At 32.5% G+C, this 20,136-nt stretch overlaps 1 protein-coding gene across 18 annotated transcripts in view; it reads right to left on the reverse strand.

The window, feature by feature from the left end:
- Window positions 1–20,136, reverse strand: part of LOC115209152 (polypeptide N-acetylgalactosaminyltransferase 1) — a 612,460-nt gene that overhangs the window by 137,574 nt on the left and 454,750 nt on the right. For 4 of the 18 annotated variants that reach the window (XM_029777469.2, XM_029777437.2, XM_029777452.2 and 1 more), the window contains one exon: window positions 17,575–17,601. The exons of the other annotated variants lie outside the window; for them this stretch is intronic. In XM_029777469.2, coding sequence (XP_029633329.1) covers window positions 17,575–17,601 — 27 coding nt within the window. The remainder of the gene's footprint in view (window positions 1–17,574; window positions 17,602–20,136) is intronic. 18 annotated transcript variants of the gene reach the window in all.

Consider the following 20,136-nt stretch of genomic DNA (forward strand, 5'->3'; position numbering starts at 1 on the left):
TACACAAAGGAATGTACATAAAAAAGTGTACATAAAAGAGTAATATTGTATAAGTAGAATATATATAAAAAAGAGAATATAAATATAAGTAAATATAAATATAAGTATAGATTACATCTTACAGCTGTTTCGGCCATGTAGATAAGTATGTCTCATTTTACCAATATTAGCGTTTTATGGTAGGTCAATATATGGATATAAATGAGACATTTACAAAAGTATCATAAGGCCTCTTTGGAGATATACATATACAAATGAGTGCATATACTCACACTCCTATACATATAAAAATATACATATACATAATAATGTAAATAAATAATATAAATTAGTAAACATATATGTTCCACATCCAATGTTTCAGTTTCTCAACTTAATATTGTGATAATAAACATACACATATTAGTACCTAGATGCAAATATACATAGTCAATAGTACATTATATTACTTCCTACTAATTTCCAAAGTGTCATTAAAGTTAGCATCATTATAGTTGTCAATACCATTAATGCTACCATCATTATCATTCATAATATTGTTAATATCGCTTACGTTAGGATCCAAAGTGGCACACATTTATGTCCGGGTTCCATTTAGTAATTTTCCTTATGACATAAATACACTATTGGATTTGAATTTAAATTATCATTGTCTTCCTCATGGTTGGTCTGTTGAGAGCCGCCCCCACACCGCACAAGAAAAACATACACATCTACATCCAACCCTAAACCCACTCGTCCACATAAAGACCCACACATACATGACTAAACCCCGACACATCGTTACACATTCACTAGATTGCAGAGTGCATGTCTGTCATCGCATGACTTAGACAAATCAGTACAGGCCGCAGTGTCTATACACTAACACACACTCATACGCACATCCGTATATACTCATAGATATTAATACAATCTCATATACTGTATCAGGGAACATTCGCACACACATATATACATATTTAAATATATGTCTGCGCACTCATACGTACAAATAAAACCTATACTTATATCCACCCATGAATAAATATTTGCATATACATATATACATATCCAAATACGCACCTGCGTACTCATATGTATAAGAAAAACATACATCCGTACATCCACCCACGAACATACCTATACGTACAAAAACATACATACGTACATACACATTTTCACACACCTCGAAACCTCAACCCACATCCACTAAATCATAAATTAAAAATATATGTCTGCCCATCCAAAGACGTATATATATATACACAAAAAGTAAACAGAAGTTACTATTAACTTAGATATAAGTTCATTAATTATAAATTAAATTAAATTAATTATAAGTTAGTAAGTGCCAAATAAACAAAAATAATTAAATAAATAAATATATATATATATATATATATATATATCCATGTATAGATAAATAGATAAATAAAATGGAATACAAATTAAGAAGAGTACAAAGATAAACCTAATATAGTAAATATAAGTGGATACGCTGAAATGCAAGCATATGCACATACATGAGCATGCACGCCCCGCACGGACACGCAAATTCATGGCCGGGCCCACACGTACACGTCCCTTCCGCACGCACGATCACCGAGATGCATACCAGAACACGCGAATGTCCACAAGCGCAGCGCGTGTGAGTGTACACGTTGATGCACATGCGTGGACGCACTTGCGCATGCATGCGTAGGCGCACAAACCCGGGTGCAGCACCACCCGAGCCCATGCTTGTGCAGCAGAAATACAACAACCCCCAACAAACCAACCATAAAAAAAAAACCCTTATATGCTCATCATGATAAATAACTTATACTAATTATAGACTCTCACATATTACATATTGGTATCTTGTATATATATATATTCATTCATATATATATACATATATTCATATATACACACACACACAGATATAAATATATACAAATATAGAAATATAGACATACATATACAATCAGGTATATACATATATATTGAAGGTAATAAAAATGAAACAAATATATATAGATACATTATGAAAGGAATTGAAACTGAAACCATGTAATAGTGAAAGTATTAATAGAGATGTTATTGCTTCACTTTCGAAACATGATACTAAAATATTTTAAGACGTAAGAAATTGCTCCAGGCTCACATTAAGCAAAAAGTTGAAAATTTTTTCTGTCCTATGACACTGCATGGACCCTAAGTATGGCATGTGTAAAATTTGGGTAGCTCTTGAGTTCTAGTGATGCACACATACAGACAGATATATATATATATATATATATATATGTAAGTATGTATGTATGTATGTATGTGTATGTATGTGTGTAAAAGCACCATCCAAACGTGGTTGATGCCAGGTCTGCTAGACTGGCTCCTGTGCCGATGGCACATAAAAAGCACCAACCGATCATGCCCGATGCCAGTACCCCTTGACTGGCTCCTGTGCCTGTAGCAAGTAAAAAGCACCAAGTGGTTGGCGTTAGGAAGGGTATCCAGCTGTAGAAACATTGCCAGATTAGGTTGGAGCCTGGTGCAGCCACTGATTCTCCAGACCCCAGTCAAACCGACCAACCCATGCCAGGATGGAAAACGGATGTTAAACGATGATGATGATATATATATATATATATATGTGTGTGTGTGTGTGTGTGTGTCTATTTGTATATATTAATCACATCATAGATTACTGAACTTTTTCACATTGAAAATATGACTATTTTATATCTTCTGGGAGACATTTAATCATGTTTAAAAATGCAAAAATTCACTTCATGTAGGCAAAAATCAAAAAAGAAATTAAAAAATGCTGACAATGGGTATAATATTTCACCAGCCAGTCAGAATTAAAACAAATTATTCATATAATGTCAACATTAAATATCAACATAAGAAAAAAACAACAATGAAAAAAGCATATTTTTCAAATCAACCTTATGTGTCCCATAAAAATCACTTTTACTGAGAAAATAACAGAGTGACAAATTGCTTTGATAGCCAATTGGGACATTGTTTACATCTGAAATTACTAAACCTTTTTGCACTGAAAGCATGACTATTTCAGGTTTCCTGGGAGATATTTTACCCTTGTTTTAACAAGTTACAGAACTTACTTTTTTTTTGTTACATAGGCAAAACAATCTAAAATAGGCTGGCATTGGATCTAAAATAACTGGGTTTTTTTTTCTGCTGACACAAAGTATATCGAACAAAAAGATTTTAAAAAATTATTTTCACAATGAAAATATAATTGTTCAAAGAAATAGAAAATTGTGTAATCCATACAGAAATACTGAACAAGAATAGCAGTAAAAAAAACCCCCAAAAAACATTCAGAATCAAAGTTGTGCTATAAACCTAACAATTGCAGTCACTTGATCTATTCATAGACGTGTATTAATTAAAAGAATTGCCATCAGTCTCTGCTTAGCATGATTAATATAAAATCTGTTCTCTCTCCAGTTTGACATCACTTCGGCAAAGTGCCACTCTAATCAGTCAATGATGGAGTGAGCATATCACCCCCAGATCAGGTTCAGTTTCATTATAGAAAGAAAAGTATTCATTCCTCAAAATGAAAATGATGGGTATAGTATAATAGCCATTGCAATAGAAAATAAAAATATGTTGGATAGGCATTTAAATTTCATTTAGAAAAGCTATATCAATAACTGTGAGCTGTTAGTGTGAATGAGCACTGTAGTGATATGTATAAATTATGACTATATACCAAATATATATATATGTTTATACATCAAAAGTTAGTGCTTTATTAATATGCATTTGAACTGAATCATAAACCTAAAATTGAATTATACACATCAAAACATAGGAGGATTCAGTACATAATATCTTCATTGTAAATAAAACATTGGCTTTTATTTCCTTGATGGATAACTTCATATTTTCATATATTCTAAAATTTCTCTCCTGTTGCTTAATTCCATTGATGGATGTTTCCTATAACAGAACATTATTATTGTTAGGGATTACAAGTCCAATAAGGTAATTTCTGATGCCATATCATGCCAACCTTTACTAAATATTTTTCAGGTGGTAGGCTTATTAGTGTCTAGTTTAACACAATCGTTCAGCCCATGGGTAACTTTAGCAGTATAGATCTTTCTGTTGGAAGTCATTAGGCAAAGCTTCTGATCAAGTCATTTCATGCATTGATCCTTATTCCATTTTCTTTCATGTACTGCCACTGTTTCTGAGGAAGGACAGGTGTAAGAAGTTTCTCAGTGGAAACCCATAAGTCTAACACCACGAGGAACATCTCTGGTGGCTCCTCTATCAGTTGGTACAATAAACACAAATAGCTTTCTCTTTTAGTTTCTTATTCATCTCACAGTGATCAAAATAATGGTTAGCACACTTCATCACAAACAACAAAATACTGAGAATTACATAGAACTCCTGCACAACAATCATGACACTAATAGAAGACATGGAGATAGTACAGTTTTGCATGTGTTTTACTTGCAACTGTGTGTAAAAGAGGATTGAAGAATGTGAGTGTGATATCTGTACAGGAGTGAGCCTTTTTAGAGAAAACACCAAGTACCTCATTACTGTACTAGAGGAAGAATGTGGGAGGTGTAACTAAATGACATACAAATATACTTAGGGCACTCATAGATATCACATTTTGGTTAACAGAAAAAACAATAGGAGTGTACAAACTATTCAATCCTAGATCCTCAATTTCTCCACAACAAATCGTAACATACTACGAAATAAGCAAAACAGTACACTATGTATCACAAATCATACAAAATATAGCTCCAGTATAACCATGGCCATCATAGTTAAAGCAAATTATACTGAACAAAATTAAATACCAGCTGGACATGCAAGAGACAGACTGTCACTGCAAACTTCAACTTGTACTGTTGCTACCCTTAAATCATCTTTAAACACACATACATCTATCCGGGACACTACTACAACAGCATCCTAAAAACACCATTTCTCTCACTCAGTGTCAAGAAGTAAAGAATGCAAAAATAGCTGCAGCATTAATAACCTCACTAATTCTAAATCCTGTGATGGGAAGCATGCCATTAATATTGGCTTATTCAAAGTTTATCTGAGATTAAGCAACAACAACTCTGAGTTAAATTTAATATACTCTAATATATATTTTCATATGAAAATATGAAACAACTTGCTTTATCATTTACAAAAAATAAGAATAAAAGTGAATGACAAAAGTAAATTTCTAGAGATGAGAACATTAACAAGAATTTATCTTAAAATGAGGAATGATTCTTGAGCCAGTGTGTGCGTGCATGTGTGAGTGAGTGAAAGTGAGAGAGAAATAGAGAGAGAGATATAAATATCTTTTACTTGCTTCAGTTACTGAACAGTTGTCATGTTGGGGCACTACCTTGAAGGACTTAGCTGATATATTTTAAACTCCAGTACTTATTCTAGTAGTCTTTTGCTGAACAGCTAAGTTATGGGAACATAAACAAACCAACACTGGTTGTCAAGCAGTAGTGGGGAACACACATGACATGCTTCTTTCAGTATCCATCTACTAAATCCATTTACAAGGTTTTAGGTGACCCATGGCTATAGTAGACACTTCCAATACTAACATGAGTGACATAAATTACTGAGACACTGTTTTAGAGCCAGACATCCTTTCGGTGGCTAATCCTTACCTGTTTCCAAGTGAGACATTTCATATTTTATGCATATGCAAAGGCACAAAAACAATAGACCTGTTGCCAGGCAAAATGACAGCAGCATCACAACCCATAGCTGAGTGATGTGCAGTGAAGCACAAATGCTAACAAAGAAACATACATACATATGTACAAATACACATTTTCTCTAGCAAATCCATTCACAAGCCTTTGATCAACCAGAAGCTAGTGTAGAAGGCACTGGTGAGACTGATTCAGAAACCACATGCATGCACCTTTGTGTGCACGCATGCATGCACTTAATCAAGTGATATGGTGATTAAAATAAACAACTGCAAAACTTTTGGCTTTGTAAGAAAGCAGAATGTTGTAGTCCCCAAGACAGGTAATACAGAAATCATTCTTACTAAATCAGCAACTACTTTCTATTTGCTTTCCAAAGCAAATACTCATTTCAGAATCTGTGGGACTGAGTAATATAGTGCAGACATATATCTATTTATTGAAATTACCAATAATAGCCAGGAAATCAATTTTGAGTGTTTTGTGGAGTCAACTTGAATTTGTCCAAGTGAAGTTGGTCAACTGAATATTTTCCATACATTTTAGAATGTATGTCACAGGGTAAATCAAGATGAATGCTTTATTAAGATACTTGTTTTTTGGCTCTTATATTATCTAGTCATGTGGCCCAATTTGAATCTATACTCTTTATTCAAAAGTAACTGTTAATTCTAATTTGTCTTCACCTGAGGTTTGCATTCAATAAATGATACCTTTAAAGTTTAAAACTGTTTGGTGAATAGAAAATTACTATTCTTTGTTTTGCTTTAACTCTTCAGCATTTAAACCAGCCACATCTGGCCAAAATAATCTACCTGTTTTATTTTCAAAGTGGCCAGATCTGGCCTCTTACTCCACAATATTATTCTAATAATAGACAATCATGTCATTGAAATCTTAATGTTACAAGGTAGTGCATAATTAATTCAAAACAATATGAATAAATAAGGATTACATTTGACTGAGAAATCTAAATGCTAAATGGTTAACCTAATATAAAATTATCAACTTAAGTCATCTATTTTCTAGTAATGATTCAATGGATTAACTTTAGCAAGAAGAACTTTCATAAAATAAATATCTTCATGATGGTGGATATGGTAAGGAATAAATGAAAAAAAGTATTTGCATTCAAATATAATGGCTACAGAAATATCAAACAACCCTTTTGACATTAAACAATTCCTTTTTAAATATTAATTAGAAAACAACTACAAAAGCCAACACAGTCATGTGACTTGCAGCCAAAATTCTTTCAAATTGTGTCCTATCATCTTAAAAAGAAAAACCGACAAACGGATATCTTAGACCTACAAAAAGAGGAGCTGGTTATAACTGGAATACACTTTTCATCATGGAACTGACAAATAAGAGTTGCCCCAGGACTGTAAAAACTACAATAGAGAGATTAATCTTAAATTTTATTGAAGAAATCTTACAGCCTACACATAGCAAAAGCTGCATTTCAAAGGTTGTGTTTCATTTCAAGCTTCAAAATATTTTTCAGACAGTTACAAAATTTTACCACATGTAACCAAATTCTTAGACATGTACTATCAGATAAGCTAGCTGGCTGAGAGACAAAGCTTTACTATTCCCAAATCTAATTATCTAATTATTAAGCTGTCTATTTGAGTTTTTTTTCTTTACTTCTGTCTCATGGCAGCAGAAACACTATTGTCACCACCACTATTTAGCATGATTTTTGCATCTGGATGGAGGTATGAGTAGTAACTGAGATGACCCACAAGTGAGTTTTTTTGGTTGGTAGTACAGTAAGGTGAAACTAGAATTTGGTGGGGCTGGTTGTGGTGATGGTCGTCTAATACTGCCTCCATCATATATATGTGGTCCAAAAGAAGAGCAAGATGGAGTCAGAGTGAAGTGGATGATGCAGGCTACCATAGTAGTAAAGAGATGAGATGGGGAGGAGGAGGTATTATTAGTGATGAAGAGATGTAAATCATGAAAGAGGTGAGGGTACAAAGTGAGAGAGGAGGATAAAGCACCAGGATCAGTAAAATTTCATATATTTCTCAAGATCAATCAATATATCAATGAAAGTAATTTTAATTAGCATCAGGTTACAAACTCAATACACTAATAAACAAAGTATAAAACTAATTAGAATGGATACCAGTATACTTTTGAGGTATATTTTTATTAACTTGTGGTAAAGTATAAAGCAAAATCAACCCCAGCAGGACTTTAATCCTTTAGCATTTAAACTGGCCATATCCAACTTCTTACACCTTCCTTACAAAGCCATTCTAAAATAAGCAATCATATCATCAAAATTTTGAAGCTATGAGATAATGCATTACTAATTCAAAACAAAGTAAATAAATAAACATATTTGACAGAATGATCTGAATACTAAAGGGTTAAATTCAATCCAGTCAGGATGGTATCTCTATAACTGCATTCTTATCCCTACCTTACTAACAACAAATCTACTCAAAGAATCAACAAAATTTAATGTAATCAATAGCAAACTTTTCTTTGCCGAATTAGATAGCAGAGTAACTCTTTCAAACAAAAGTTCACACACGCGCGCACACACACACACATATATATATATAGGGCATCCAACTGTAGAAACCTTGCCAAATCAGATTGGAGCCTGGTGCAGCCTCCTGGCTTGCTTGCTAGTCACAGTCAAACCGTCCACCCCATGCCAACATGGAAAGCAAACATTAAATGACGATGATTATATATATAGTAAATTCCAAAAAGAAAAACAAATATAAAAAGACAACGATGCGAAGACGTGGTACGTGTAAAGTATTAGCAGATGCTTAAGGAAGGAAAGAAAGATGGTTTAACATTTTGAGCAGACGCTCTTCTTCACAAGCAGAGAAAAGTCCAATAGAAGAGAAGACGTAGGAAGAAAATTGCCAACAACTCACATGTGGTTACATACACATATATATATATATATATATATATATATCAGAAGAAAACAGATGTAATAACAAGGGGACGGTCATCGTTTTCGCTGGTATGTCTTTAATTTAATTAGACAACAAAGAAGGAAGCAAAGATGAAGGTAGCATTTACGATCGTTTTTATTTACTAGTTTTAGTGAATATCTTCGGAATGCAAAAACAGATAGATACATCGGTTAGGATGCGAAAATAATTGATACATATGTAAATGTATGTGTGTGTGTGTGTGTGTGTATATATATATCAGGAGAGAGAGAGAGTATGTTTAAAAAGAATGCATGCTAAAAAGAAAGGAAAGCTTTTTCAAACTGGATTAATCCATCAATATTAAATATGCTGTTGAAAATTCCAGCAACTTCTGGTATTTGTTAGGGCAGTTGAGAATATTCTTAGAGAATTGTTCATACATTTTAAGTCACATTTCTTCAACTTGCTGGAAGATATTGAATGAAAGTCAAGTGAAAGATGTACACATCATGTAAGGTGGGTTCTTGTTTTAGCGATGCCAAGAATTTAAAGCAACATTTTAACTGAATTTTTTTTATATAAAAAAAGTACAAAAAACCCCCATTCAGATTTTGTCAATTTGCTTTTAATATCATTTCATTTGTGTGTATTTGCCCAAGTGAACAACCACCTGCCAGTCCATATATACATACATCAAATAGAAAAACAGTTGTGCAACTGTTTTACCATCTGGTTGTATGATATAAGCAAAGAAATAAAACTGGATTTATCTCAATCTTTTCAGCAAATGAAATAATTTGATTCACAAGACACCCCCCCCACAAAAAAAAAATAGAACTAAAAAACTTTTTAAAAAATCCCCCAAAAACTAAACATACACAGTGTCATTAATATCATAATGTATATGTCGTCAATGAATTTTCTTGTGATATTATATTCCTCCTCTAAAGCAGTGAACTGGCAGAATGGTTAGAATGCCAGGCAAAATGCTTAGCAGCATTTCGTCCATGTTTACGTTCTAAGTTCAAATTCCACCAAGGCCAACTTTGCCTTTCATCCTTTTGTGGTAGATAAAATAAGTACCAGTTGAGCCCTGGGGGTTGATTTAATCGACTTAGTCCCCCACCCACCTACTGAAATTGTTGATGTAACCAACTTAACCCCCTCCCCCCAAATTACTGACCTTGTGCCAAAATTTGAAAAGGTGACAAGATGGCAGAATTGTCAGCAAGCAAGGCAAAATGCTTAGCAGCAATTTGTTTGTCTTAATGTTTTTGGTTCAGATGTCGCTGGAGTTGACTTTGCCCTTCATCTTTTCATAGTTGATAAAAAAAGTATCAGTTGAACACTGGGGATTGATTTAATTGACTTAGTCCCCCACCTACCAGCTGAAATTGCTGACCTTGTGTCAAAATTTGAAACCAATATTATATTCTTCCTTACAACATGACTGATTTGGGGTGAAAAGGAAGAATAATTATTTTTCATTTAAGTATGTTTATATCTTTATGTACACATACACACACCCTTCTTGAAAAAACCCCAAATATTTTTATTTTCAACACAAATGGTAAACATGGGTCCTGTCATTTTACTGTTATCCACTGCCACTAAAAGAAGGATATTAAGACACAATCCAGAATGTGAATACTTTCATTAAGGAATAATTCTGTTTTATCAAAGATGGTCATTCTACAATGCATACCAGCCATTTCGATTAATTCATGTGGCCTAAATTATTTCATTAAATCTTTCAATACCAACCCAGCTGAAACTGGCTCTGGCTCTGTAATACAAATGTCTGATTTTTGTAAGCTTTGAATTAAAATCTTCCACCAAACCTTAGTCCCAATTTATGTTCTTAACACTAGCTTAATGATAACAAAATTCTTTGTTATATTTAAAATTAATTGAAAGAAACACTGATTATCTCAAAATAAATACAGTAATGAAAGGGTTAAACTGCTGGTGATGTATTTGACAATATTCTAACTCATATTTCCCAGTAGTATCTGATTCAGTGTCTTTTCATTTATATTATCAGTATTGATCATTTGCTAATTTAAGCTTGATACTGAATAATTAAAGTATATAATGAACAGAAATGTTTGTGTATATAATTTCTTTCATTAACGTTTACATTTTGATAATAAAAGTATTAACATTTTGGTTACATCTTTGATATACTTCCACTGAAGGTTAATGACCTGTTTGCTAGTTGTACCCAGCTTTTAAACTCTCTATCCTTCCCTCCATCTATCCTTTTCTTATCTATCTACATAATTGTAATTCTTAACTTACTTGTGTGTGTGTGTGGGGGGGGGGTTGTCTACAGCAGACATGCTGGTATTTCCAATGTGTTTTTTTAACATTTTCCTTGGTCTCAATTGGTATGAACCACAGGACATTTCAATTTTACAACCATAACTAATGATAAAGGAACAGCAACAACAATGGCAGACACTGACAATAATTACAAATATTCATGCATAAATAAACCATAAACCAAGATCAATGATAAGTAAAACAAGGACATAGGTTCAGCTAATAGAAAGAACCAACAGTCAAAGCATCGAATTGCTGACTATGAAACACTGTCTTTGATGGTCAGGACTTGTAGCAAGAATGGAATAGTCAAGGTTCCTACACGAAATCTTAATCAGCAAGCTCACTTGAAGGAAAAGACTATGGGGTTGCACTTTTCGAAGAAACAAGGACCAACTCAAAATATTACTGAAAGCCACTGGACTTGAGCCTAAATTGTTTGGAACACAAGCCTGAGACCATACCAAGTAGTGGTCTTTCATCACCACTGAAAACAGAAACTTAGAAGTCACCAGAAGAAAAAAATTAAAAAATTAAATGAAAGGAGAGAAAGGCCTGACAAAACCAACCTTGTCCTCTACCAATATTACTGTGGCAGTCAATGCCATCAACTCTTCTATGCAAGAACTGGTCTACATAGTCATCAACATTATCACCTTAAAGGAAGCATTTAGCAAAGAAGACTAAATTCTCGGATACAAGATAGACACGACATTCATAGTACAAAACTCACTGATGTAGTTCATTCTGAGAGAAAACAAGATAGATAGACAGAGATAGTGTCTTTGCATTATTATATATAATTTTACATTTGCATGCTAAAAAGGGTTAGAAATTTGTGAAAATGAGTGGTTTTCAGTAAATGTATGTATGTGTGCTTTCAGGTACGTGTTCTTGTGTGTGTATATGTCTGTGTGTCAAGGTGAATGTATGTAGTGTGTGTGTGTGTGTGAGTACAAGTACGTGTGGTAGTTAAATACATTTAACCCTAAGCTATGCTTTAAAACATAAATCAGAAAGAATTTTTAAAAAATAAACTCCAAGTGTAAAAGTTACAACTTGTTACAGAAAAAAGATGGCAGCTGACAAGCAGTTTCAAATTGTCAATGTTTCTTTTTGCTGAATTGTAATCTAAAGCATAGATATCTCAGGAAAAATAAAAAAACACAAACAAAAAAACACACATACAAAGTGGGTGGGTAGGGTACTTGTTTTTAATTCCACATCATCTGTTTTAGTACATGTAGTACTGTACTATATTTCTTAAAAGTGACAGGATCTGATTTGAAGGAGTTTGGGTAGTACTTCTGGCCAGTTGAACAAATATATAAAAACTACTTTTATTCTAATTCCAACAGTTAAGCCTAATGCAAGTATATATATAAATGTTTGGGCATATTTGTGTGTATGTGTGTGTATGTGTGTGTGTGTGTATAAATATGTAAAATCAGAGACATGCCGCCTAGGTAGGAAAGGTAGGCAGTGCCTACCTTCAATAAAATAGATCGATTGGAACAGTTTCCTTTTATGGCAAAATATGGACCTAATTCAATAAAATTATGAAGGTTATTCTGATTACTATGCATAAAATGCAATTTTTTTTATGTAGATAAGGTAGGCATAATTTGCCCCTGCCTTTCTATCTCAGTATTTCTATCTCAGCATAGTACTGCTGTAGTACATGAGCTGCATACATTTTTACAATTATTTCAAAATATTCAGATGAATATTTTGGCATGAGTTAGAATTTCCAAAATATTGTCTAAAATTTTCTCCAAATTTGCTAAACACCATCACAGTCAATATTTAATACCCTCTTCTTTTTCATTCTTCCTTTGCTCTCCTTTTGTAAATAAACAAATAAAACAGACAATTCTTTCAAAGTATTTTTGTTTTCTGTTATAGAAAACTCTTCTTATATATAGAAGGTTCTTCCATGATTAAATGAACAAAACTGATTTTCATAACTTTCATTTTTTTTTTTTTTGTTTTTATCTTATTAAACCTCTCTTCTTTTGCACTACCACACACATACACACAGAAAAAAGGATAATATGCTTCATGTTACAGGAAATATTTTGAGAGTTATAATGACAGCATTTCATTGACTGTCAGCTTTCTGCCTCAGTTGAAGTAAACAATCTCTACTCAACTACATTACTGTCCAAGGAGCAAGAATTCAAGTCTATGTATAAGCCACTTCTCATTCTTGGAAAAGGAAAGAAGAAAGATACAAAAAAAAAAAAAATCTTGTGACAAATAATAGCAGGTTTTATAATGTCAAAATGAAAACTGACAGAAATTATTGCATTGCTATTTATTATGCAGGAACTCAAAAGATTAAGCTACAGGTCTCCAACTTACATGACAATTAGTTCGGTTCTGTTTTAATTATTTGTTTATCAAATGTACAGCTGATTATGATTTAAGAAAAATTGAATTTTGACTGATTAAAATATATTCAATGATGTAAAGTAAACTAACATGTGGGTGTTTTTAGCAAATACACTTTTAGTCGAACTGTGAGAAGAAACTCTGGTTAAAATGTGTCCAAAGAAGAAACGAAAAGATGACCAAGCATGTTTCAGAGTTATTTTTAGCAGTTCATGGCAGATTGGCTACTCTTTTCTCTAACAACAGGTAACAGGAACTTATTGCTATTCATTGTATAAACAAATTTGGACAAAGGCAAGTTGTTCTAATTTACATAATAGCAGTGCAAGTGCTGTCAACATTTAATTAATAAAAGGACTACTTCATTTATCATTAAATGGACTACTTCATTGCCAATACTTGCCCTGTTGTTATACAAATTAGGGGTATGTGTATACTATAAATAGTTTCAGGCTACAACTATATTTCCCTCTGTGATCACAGAATCAAGAAATTGAACTCTGATAAACCAGTGTTAAATGGGGAAGCATGACAGGTCAATCTCATATTTCTGGACACAAATAATAACATGCTTTAACAACACTATCTCCTTATCACAGTATGCTAAAGAATGTACTTTGACCTTTATAAATTGATATTTACAAATATGTTTTATTCTTCACTTTGATGTGGCCATTTTGGTGCACTGATTTCAAGGGTTCTAAGTGATCCTAAGGACCCCAGTATTTGTTTCAGTGTGATACTATAGCAATTTCTATTTGTTGAATTGCACAAAACACAAAATAAACAGCATGTTTCCCATTTACCAAACTCCACCCATAAGGTACAGGTCAAATCAAGGTATAGGTGAAGATATTACACACACACACACACACGTACATGAGGTTTGTATGTGTTATAACAATGGGGAAATCTAACAGAAGTCAAGTTAAAATTTGCATGCAAATGATTAGAAAAAGAAAATGCAAAAAAAAAGAAAGAAAGTTTGTTTTAGTTTTATTATAACAGAAAGGTAAAAAAAGACATTTTACAGTGCAAAACTGGAGAAAAGTAAATTTATCCAATATATTGGTTTATCATTTCACATGTCCATGGTTATGGATAGTTGAAGCAGAAATAGTGAATAAATTTTTCTTTTTCTTTTATTATACACATCTATATGAATTAAAGTTTTAGTAAGTAGGCAAGAAGAAAAGTCATTTCTACCCTCAAAGAAATGGTTGCACTTGATATACAGAAAAGCAGTACATTGAATTCAATTGTTGTACGCAGTGTTATGTATAAATGCACAAGCAGTATAATGGGAATATAGTCAGGATAACACAGAAGGTAGATCTGAAGCACATACATAGGAATAGTAAGAATACGTGCAAAATAAACTCCCTTTAAATGCTTTGAAGGTATTCTAGAAGTAGTTGATAGTTTTTGTTATTTAGATGACCTAATTAACAGTGGAAATATGAGTACTGGAGCATAGTAGTCAGAGTAAGAATAAAGTGAAGTTCAAAGAGTTATTAACTCTGCTGGCAACAAAAGGCTTCTCTTTCAGAGTGAAAGATAGATTGCTTCAGTTTGAGGTGTGGTGCTTTGTGGTAGCAAGACTGGAGTTTTGAATTCAAAGGATGTGTGAAGAATAGACAGAAATGAACTATGACCTGCTGGATATATAATGTAAGTGTACCAGAAATGAATACAAATGAGTTGAGAAAAAAAAACTGGTTATAAGAGAAATCAAATGTAGTAAGAGAAGAGATTGCACTGGTGGTGTACCTGATGTGTAAGGAGGATAACAGCTGTATCAAATGTATGCTCAGTGAATTATACCCATGGAAGACAGTGATCTAGGAAAACATAGAATAAAGTGTTGAAGGCTGGACTCAAGATTCTGTACCTCATGAACATGATAAAACATCAAAATGATGATAAGCAACATATGTTGCTTCAGATCTTCTCATTCAAGGATGTAAAACAAAACATTAAATTGTACCATACCACTGGTGTAATGTGGGATATTGTTGAATCTGTCCAATGTAATTATTCTGTACTACCAATTATCTATAGCACTCTCACTTGACAATATCTATATAATGAGAGGTTTATTGGTGTCTCTGAGAAACCCACCTTGGTAATGCTAGTCATCATTCCCCTTTCTTCTAAGATATTTATTGACATCTATCTTGCTCTCTTACCATTGCCATCTCTATAACTATCCATTTCTTATTCTCTCTTACTGATATCAGCTTGATACTGCTAGCCATCATTCCCCCATCACTCTCTTTTCTCACCTTCACAATGACTATGAACTTTTCATCCAATCATTGTTTCTTTCATCATACTCTCACTTATTTCGCTTCATCACCCAGTTCTTTCCTGCCATTGCTCTCTCTCTCTCTCTCTCTCTTCTGATAATATTGCTTTGAATGAACAGACAAGATAGAGCATGGAGAACTATTTGTTGAGTGAGGCATACGGCAACCTCACTAGAACTGGTGTCATGCAAGAAAAGCAATCAGTACATTCTGTAAAGTGGTGTGGTATTAGGAAGGGCATCCAGCAAAAGAAATTAAGCCAAAAGTGGAACATATGAACAAGACATAGTCCTCAGCAACTGCTAGACTCACCCTATCCATAATGATTGGTTTCTTTACACACATACACAAACACACACTAAAATGATTATATGGGAAGTGAATTACAAGATCTTAGTATCCATACTAAAAACTTGTTTTAGAAAGTTAGAACAATCATAAGGTGAAGAATCAGTTGTTTAATTTAGTAGCTCTTCTTTTATAGTTTAGTATGCAAATGGAGATGGCACTAGATGTGTGTGTGTGTGAGAGAGAGAGAGAGAGAGAGAGGGGGGTTCATTTCAAAAAGTGGAGGGGGGTGAAGTAAAAGTAGTTTTGTAATAGTGAAATCTAGATATTAGCAGACAAATTAGCTGGTAAGAATACACCAGAGGAAAACAATTTGCAGATGATGACAAGTGTTTGAATGAAGGATTGTATGCAATGTTTGCAGCAGGATTTAATTACAATACAAAGAAATGAGAAAGAGTGGTGAGTAGCAGAGATATGTATCCAGCAGATAGATTGAGGTCAGTGAGTTGTAATTAGTAAGTTCTGATGAAAAGATTGTTAGTGTAGCATTCAAAACTAAAGAGAGGAAACGAGAACAATATGCCATGGACTGCAGAATTTTCGGAATGTTGGAGCTTCTTAATTAACTGAATGATTTTCTTTTGAGTGATAGTTTAAAAATTGCACTAGACATATGAAATAGACTTCTATAGAGATAATTTTAAGAAAGGTTATAAGAGAAATTACTTAAAAGTATGAGTATTTATTAAATAGGTAACAGACTGAACTTTTGCAAGTCTCCTTAGGCTTTTAGCATTGTCTTTTACCTTGTAAGGGCAACAACTGTTTAAATCTCTTTTGTGCTATCATGGCAATGTTAAAGATATGAAGCACCCAGATGTTGCAGGAGATAGTAATGTAATAAGTAAATAAGTATAATGAAGGTGGATTATCGACATTATTAGTTGTCTATGTTAAGCAGGTGTGTCATGAAATAGTTTTTCTTGAAAAACAAAAATTGTTTGCAATTGTGTGTAATTGAAGGGTACTGAATTTTTAAACTCTATCAGTGGAAGAAGTAAATATTTTAGCTATGATTGTTAATATTACCACTGGTTACGATACTGAATGGAAGTAAACAATTGAAGAGTGCATTGCATGTAAATAAATTGGTGAAGATTCATTAAGAGTATCATGTCTTTGTAATTTCCATTAAGATTTCATATTAACTGAACATGGTTAGAAAATACAATGGTAAGAATAACAAAAAAGAAAAGAAAGTTATCAATGTATTATAGAAGCCACTGGTTGTTAGAACTGAATAACATTTAATAACTAGCTTTTAAAACTTAGCACTTTAAACAAACACTGAAAACTAATTTTAATTAACTATTAATAAAAGATGGTTCAGATTTGAATCATCTGACTCAAACCTGAACCATCCTTTATTGCTTGATAAAATTAGTACCCCATCATACAGTCCAAAACATGGTTTCTGTTATCTCCTCATCAGAAGCATTGGGTGCATATTTAACAGGTCAAATATATTGAACCACTTCAATATATGAGTGAACATTTGCAAAACAAAGCTAGTAAGGTATTAACAAACTATTCACAACTACAGTAAATATATTTTTGCTAAAATTAAAAAGAAATACTCACAGTTTAGCACTGGAATTAAACGTTCCCCTGTAAAAATTATGAATTAAGTAATCATCTAAAAAAAAACTGATTCTAATCTATGGAATTAGGACAGAACATTGTGTCCAAAAGAAATCTAAAAATTGAATATATAACAAATAATACTGATTTCTTTTGAAAGCATACAAGCTACAGTACAATTGATTAAACTGACCGCAATGTATAACAAGTAGATGACTGAAAATTAAAGAAAGGATTTGAGTTAAAGTAAAGAGGTGTAAATGTACTTGTTATTGTGACTTAGATCCAAGTCAGCCCTAACTGTGCAAATTCTATGGTTAAGGCAATTCAAACAATGACCATCCCATCTAATTTTCAGGAATTGAGTACCACAGACTAACTTGAGTCCATTTTTAAGATAGAAGAGTGTGGTTTGGGGAAAATTTGGTGACTATTTTTAGTAAAATGAAGACTATGCAAGGCCTCCCTAAGCAATTTATTTAATACTTTTCTGCCTTTAATTTTCTGATGTAGGCTCAAGACCAGAAAATTGGGTGGAGGTGAAACAGTGGAAAGAGATGAGCTGATTACATCCCCCACACCACTCACATTACTTGACTGGCACTTTATTTCATCATAACACAAATTGTTGCTAACATTGGCTCAAGGCCAGAAATTTGGAAACAGGGATCCAGTTAATTATATCAACACCAGTACCTTCCTGCTAATTTATTTTATATATCCATTATTTTCTCTTTTTTTTACAGTTAAATTCTCTTTCTAAAAATAATTAGAAATTGTATTCACCAGCAAATAATTGCAACCATTTGATTAATAACAAAATCTAAATTTGAAGAGACCTTCAAATGACATCAGCATATAAAAATATAATTTTAATAATATTGGTATGATAATTATAAAACATGGAGCTGTATGTTTAGGCTTTATACTTTTAATGTATAATTTACATTATGAGTTGACTGACTCATCATCATGGTGGTTTGCTAGTCAAAGAATTAACAGTTCTTAAATGCAAATAGGTACCAAGTTGAAGTATAGTACACCACTAAATATGTGGAAACTAAAATTGCTGTTAGATTCTTGTCCTGAGGAAGATACGTATTTCAATCACTTAAACTGTTTGGAAATTAGGATAAAATCAATCATATGACCCTCTTAATGGACTTGTTTATAAGCAGTTGGTGAAAGATTTTCATCAATTACACTCTAAATTAATTATTCTTGTAGTGTAATATTGTTTTTGTTTTCTTTAGCACCAGTTACTAAATAAAGAATTTATATCAAAAATATATAATGTATACAATAACCATCAAGAACAAAAAAAAAACAAACTATACTCCGAAATTAAAAATAAGGCACAGTCAAAAACTATAACAGAATAAGACTTATTTATACATAGTGAATAAAATCTAATTGAAAGGTGAAATGATTTCTGTTGATAAAGTGGATTCATTTTGAGTTAAATAGTTATTTGATCATCTAAACATGAAGAGAAGGATAGCATGTTTTATAACAAACTAGATCAAATTTTAACATTCCCCATTCAAACTGGTCAAGCTTGCAATTAAATCTACTTTTCTTATTTCTACTTTTTAAGATACTAATCCAACTGGAAATGAATATACTTAAAGGTAACATATATGTAAACTCTTAATTATTATTTTCAATGCATATTGGATAGTAAATAGAGTATTTACTTTCTCTCTGCCTTTTGATGCCAACTCACCTGACACCATGTTCTGGTTGTATGATACAAGCTTCAGGTTTTAAAGTGATCTAAAAACCTTTCAGCAAAATTTCATGTTAATTTATGTTTCAAATACTAGCTTAATACTGGCAAAGTTATTTTACTAAATTCATTATTTCCAAATTAAAGTAAAGGCAGTGTATTTCAACAGAAATATAGTAACAAACTGATTAAGCATTTTAATTAGACAACTTTATAGGACTTTGTAATTTAAATTCTGATACATTTATGTTACTTATTTCATCAACTCAGTGGAATTAATTTGGTTATGCAAAGTACTGAAAGAGAGCATTGTGATATAGAAAATCTCCAAGTCATGGGCTCATGCATAATGTGCCACCAATAAAATTCATTTTTATATCTCTTTCTAAAATATAGAGAGATTCATATCATTTTCAGAAAATGTACAACTATTTGGTTCTATACCATTTATATTAATACTGTTGTATTAATATTTTCTCAACCTATTTATGAACCATTTAGCTGAAAAATAACAATAGCTGTTGTCAGTCAGTTGAACCTAATCTAGCAGGGTTATGTTCTGTCCCATGACATAACACAATGACTAAAACATTTAATACATGAGCATTTGGTCAATAATCCTATGCAACAATGACACAACTGTAAATTTTATATAATATGCATGTATAATTGAAGTCATTCAAGATATAGTAACACTCTTGTAAATGCATGAGTTTTCTATTATTGACAAAAATTACTTTTGAATAATCTCTCGCAACATATTCTTACAATATAATAAATTAAAGCTGCATTAACAGTGTTTTGTTTCAATGCTATGCTGTACTAAAGTGTAT

This window comes from Octopus sinensis, linkage group LG1 (genome assembly GCF_006345805.1).
Source record: "Octopus sinensis linkage group LG1, ASM634580v1, whole genome shotgun sequence".
Classification (NCBI taxonomy): Eukaryota; Metazoa; Mollusca; class Cephalopoda; order Octopoda; family Octopodidae; genus Octopus; species Octopus sinensis.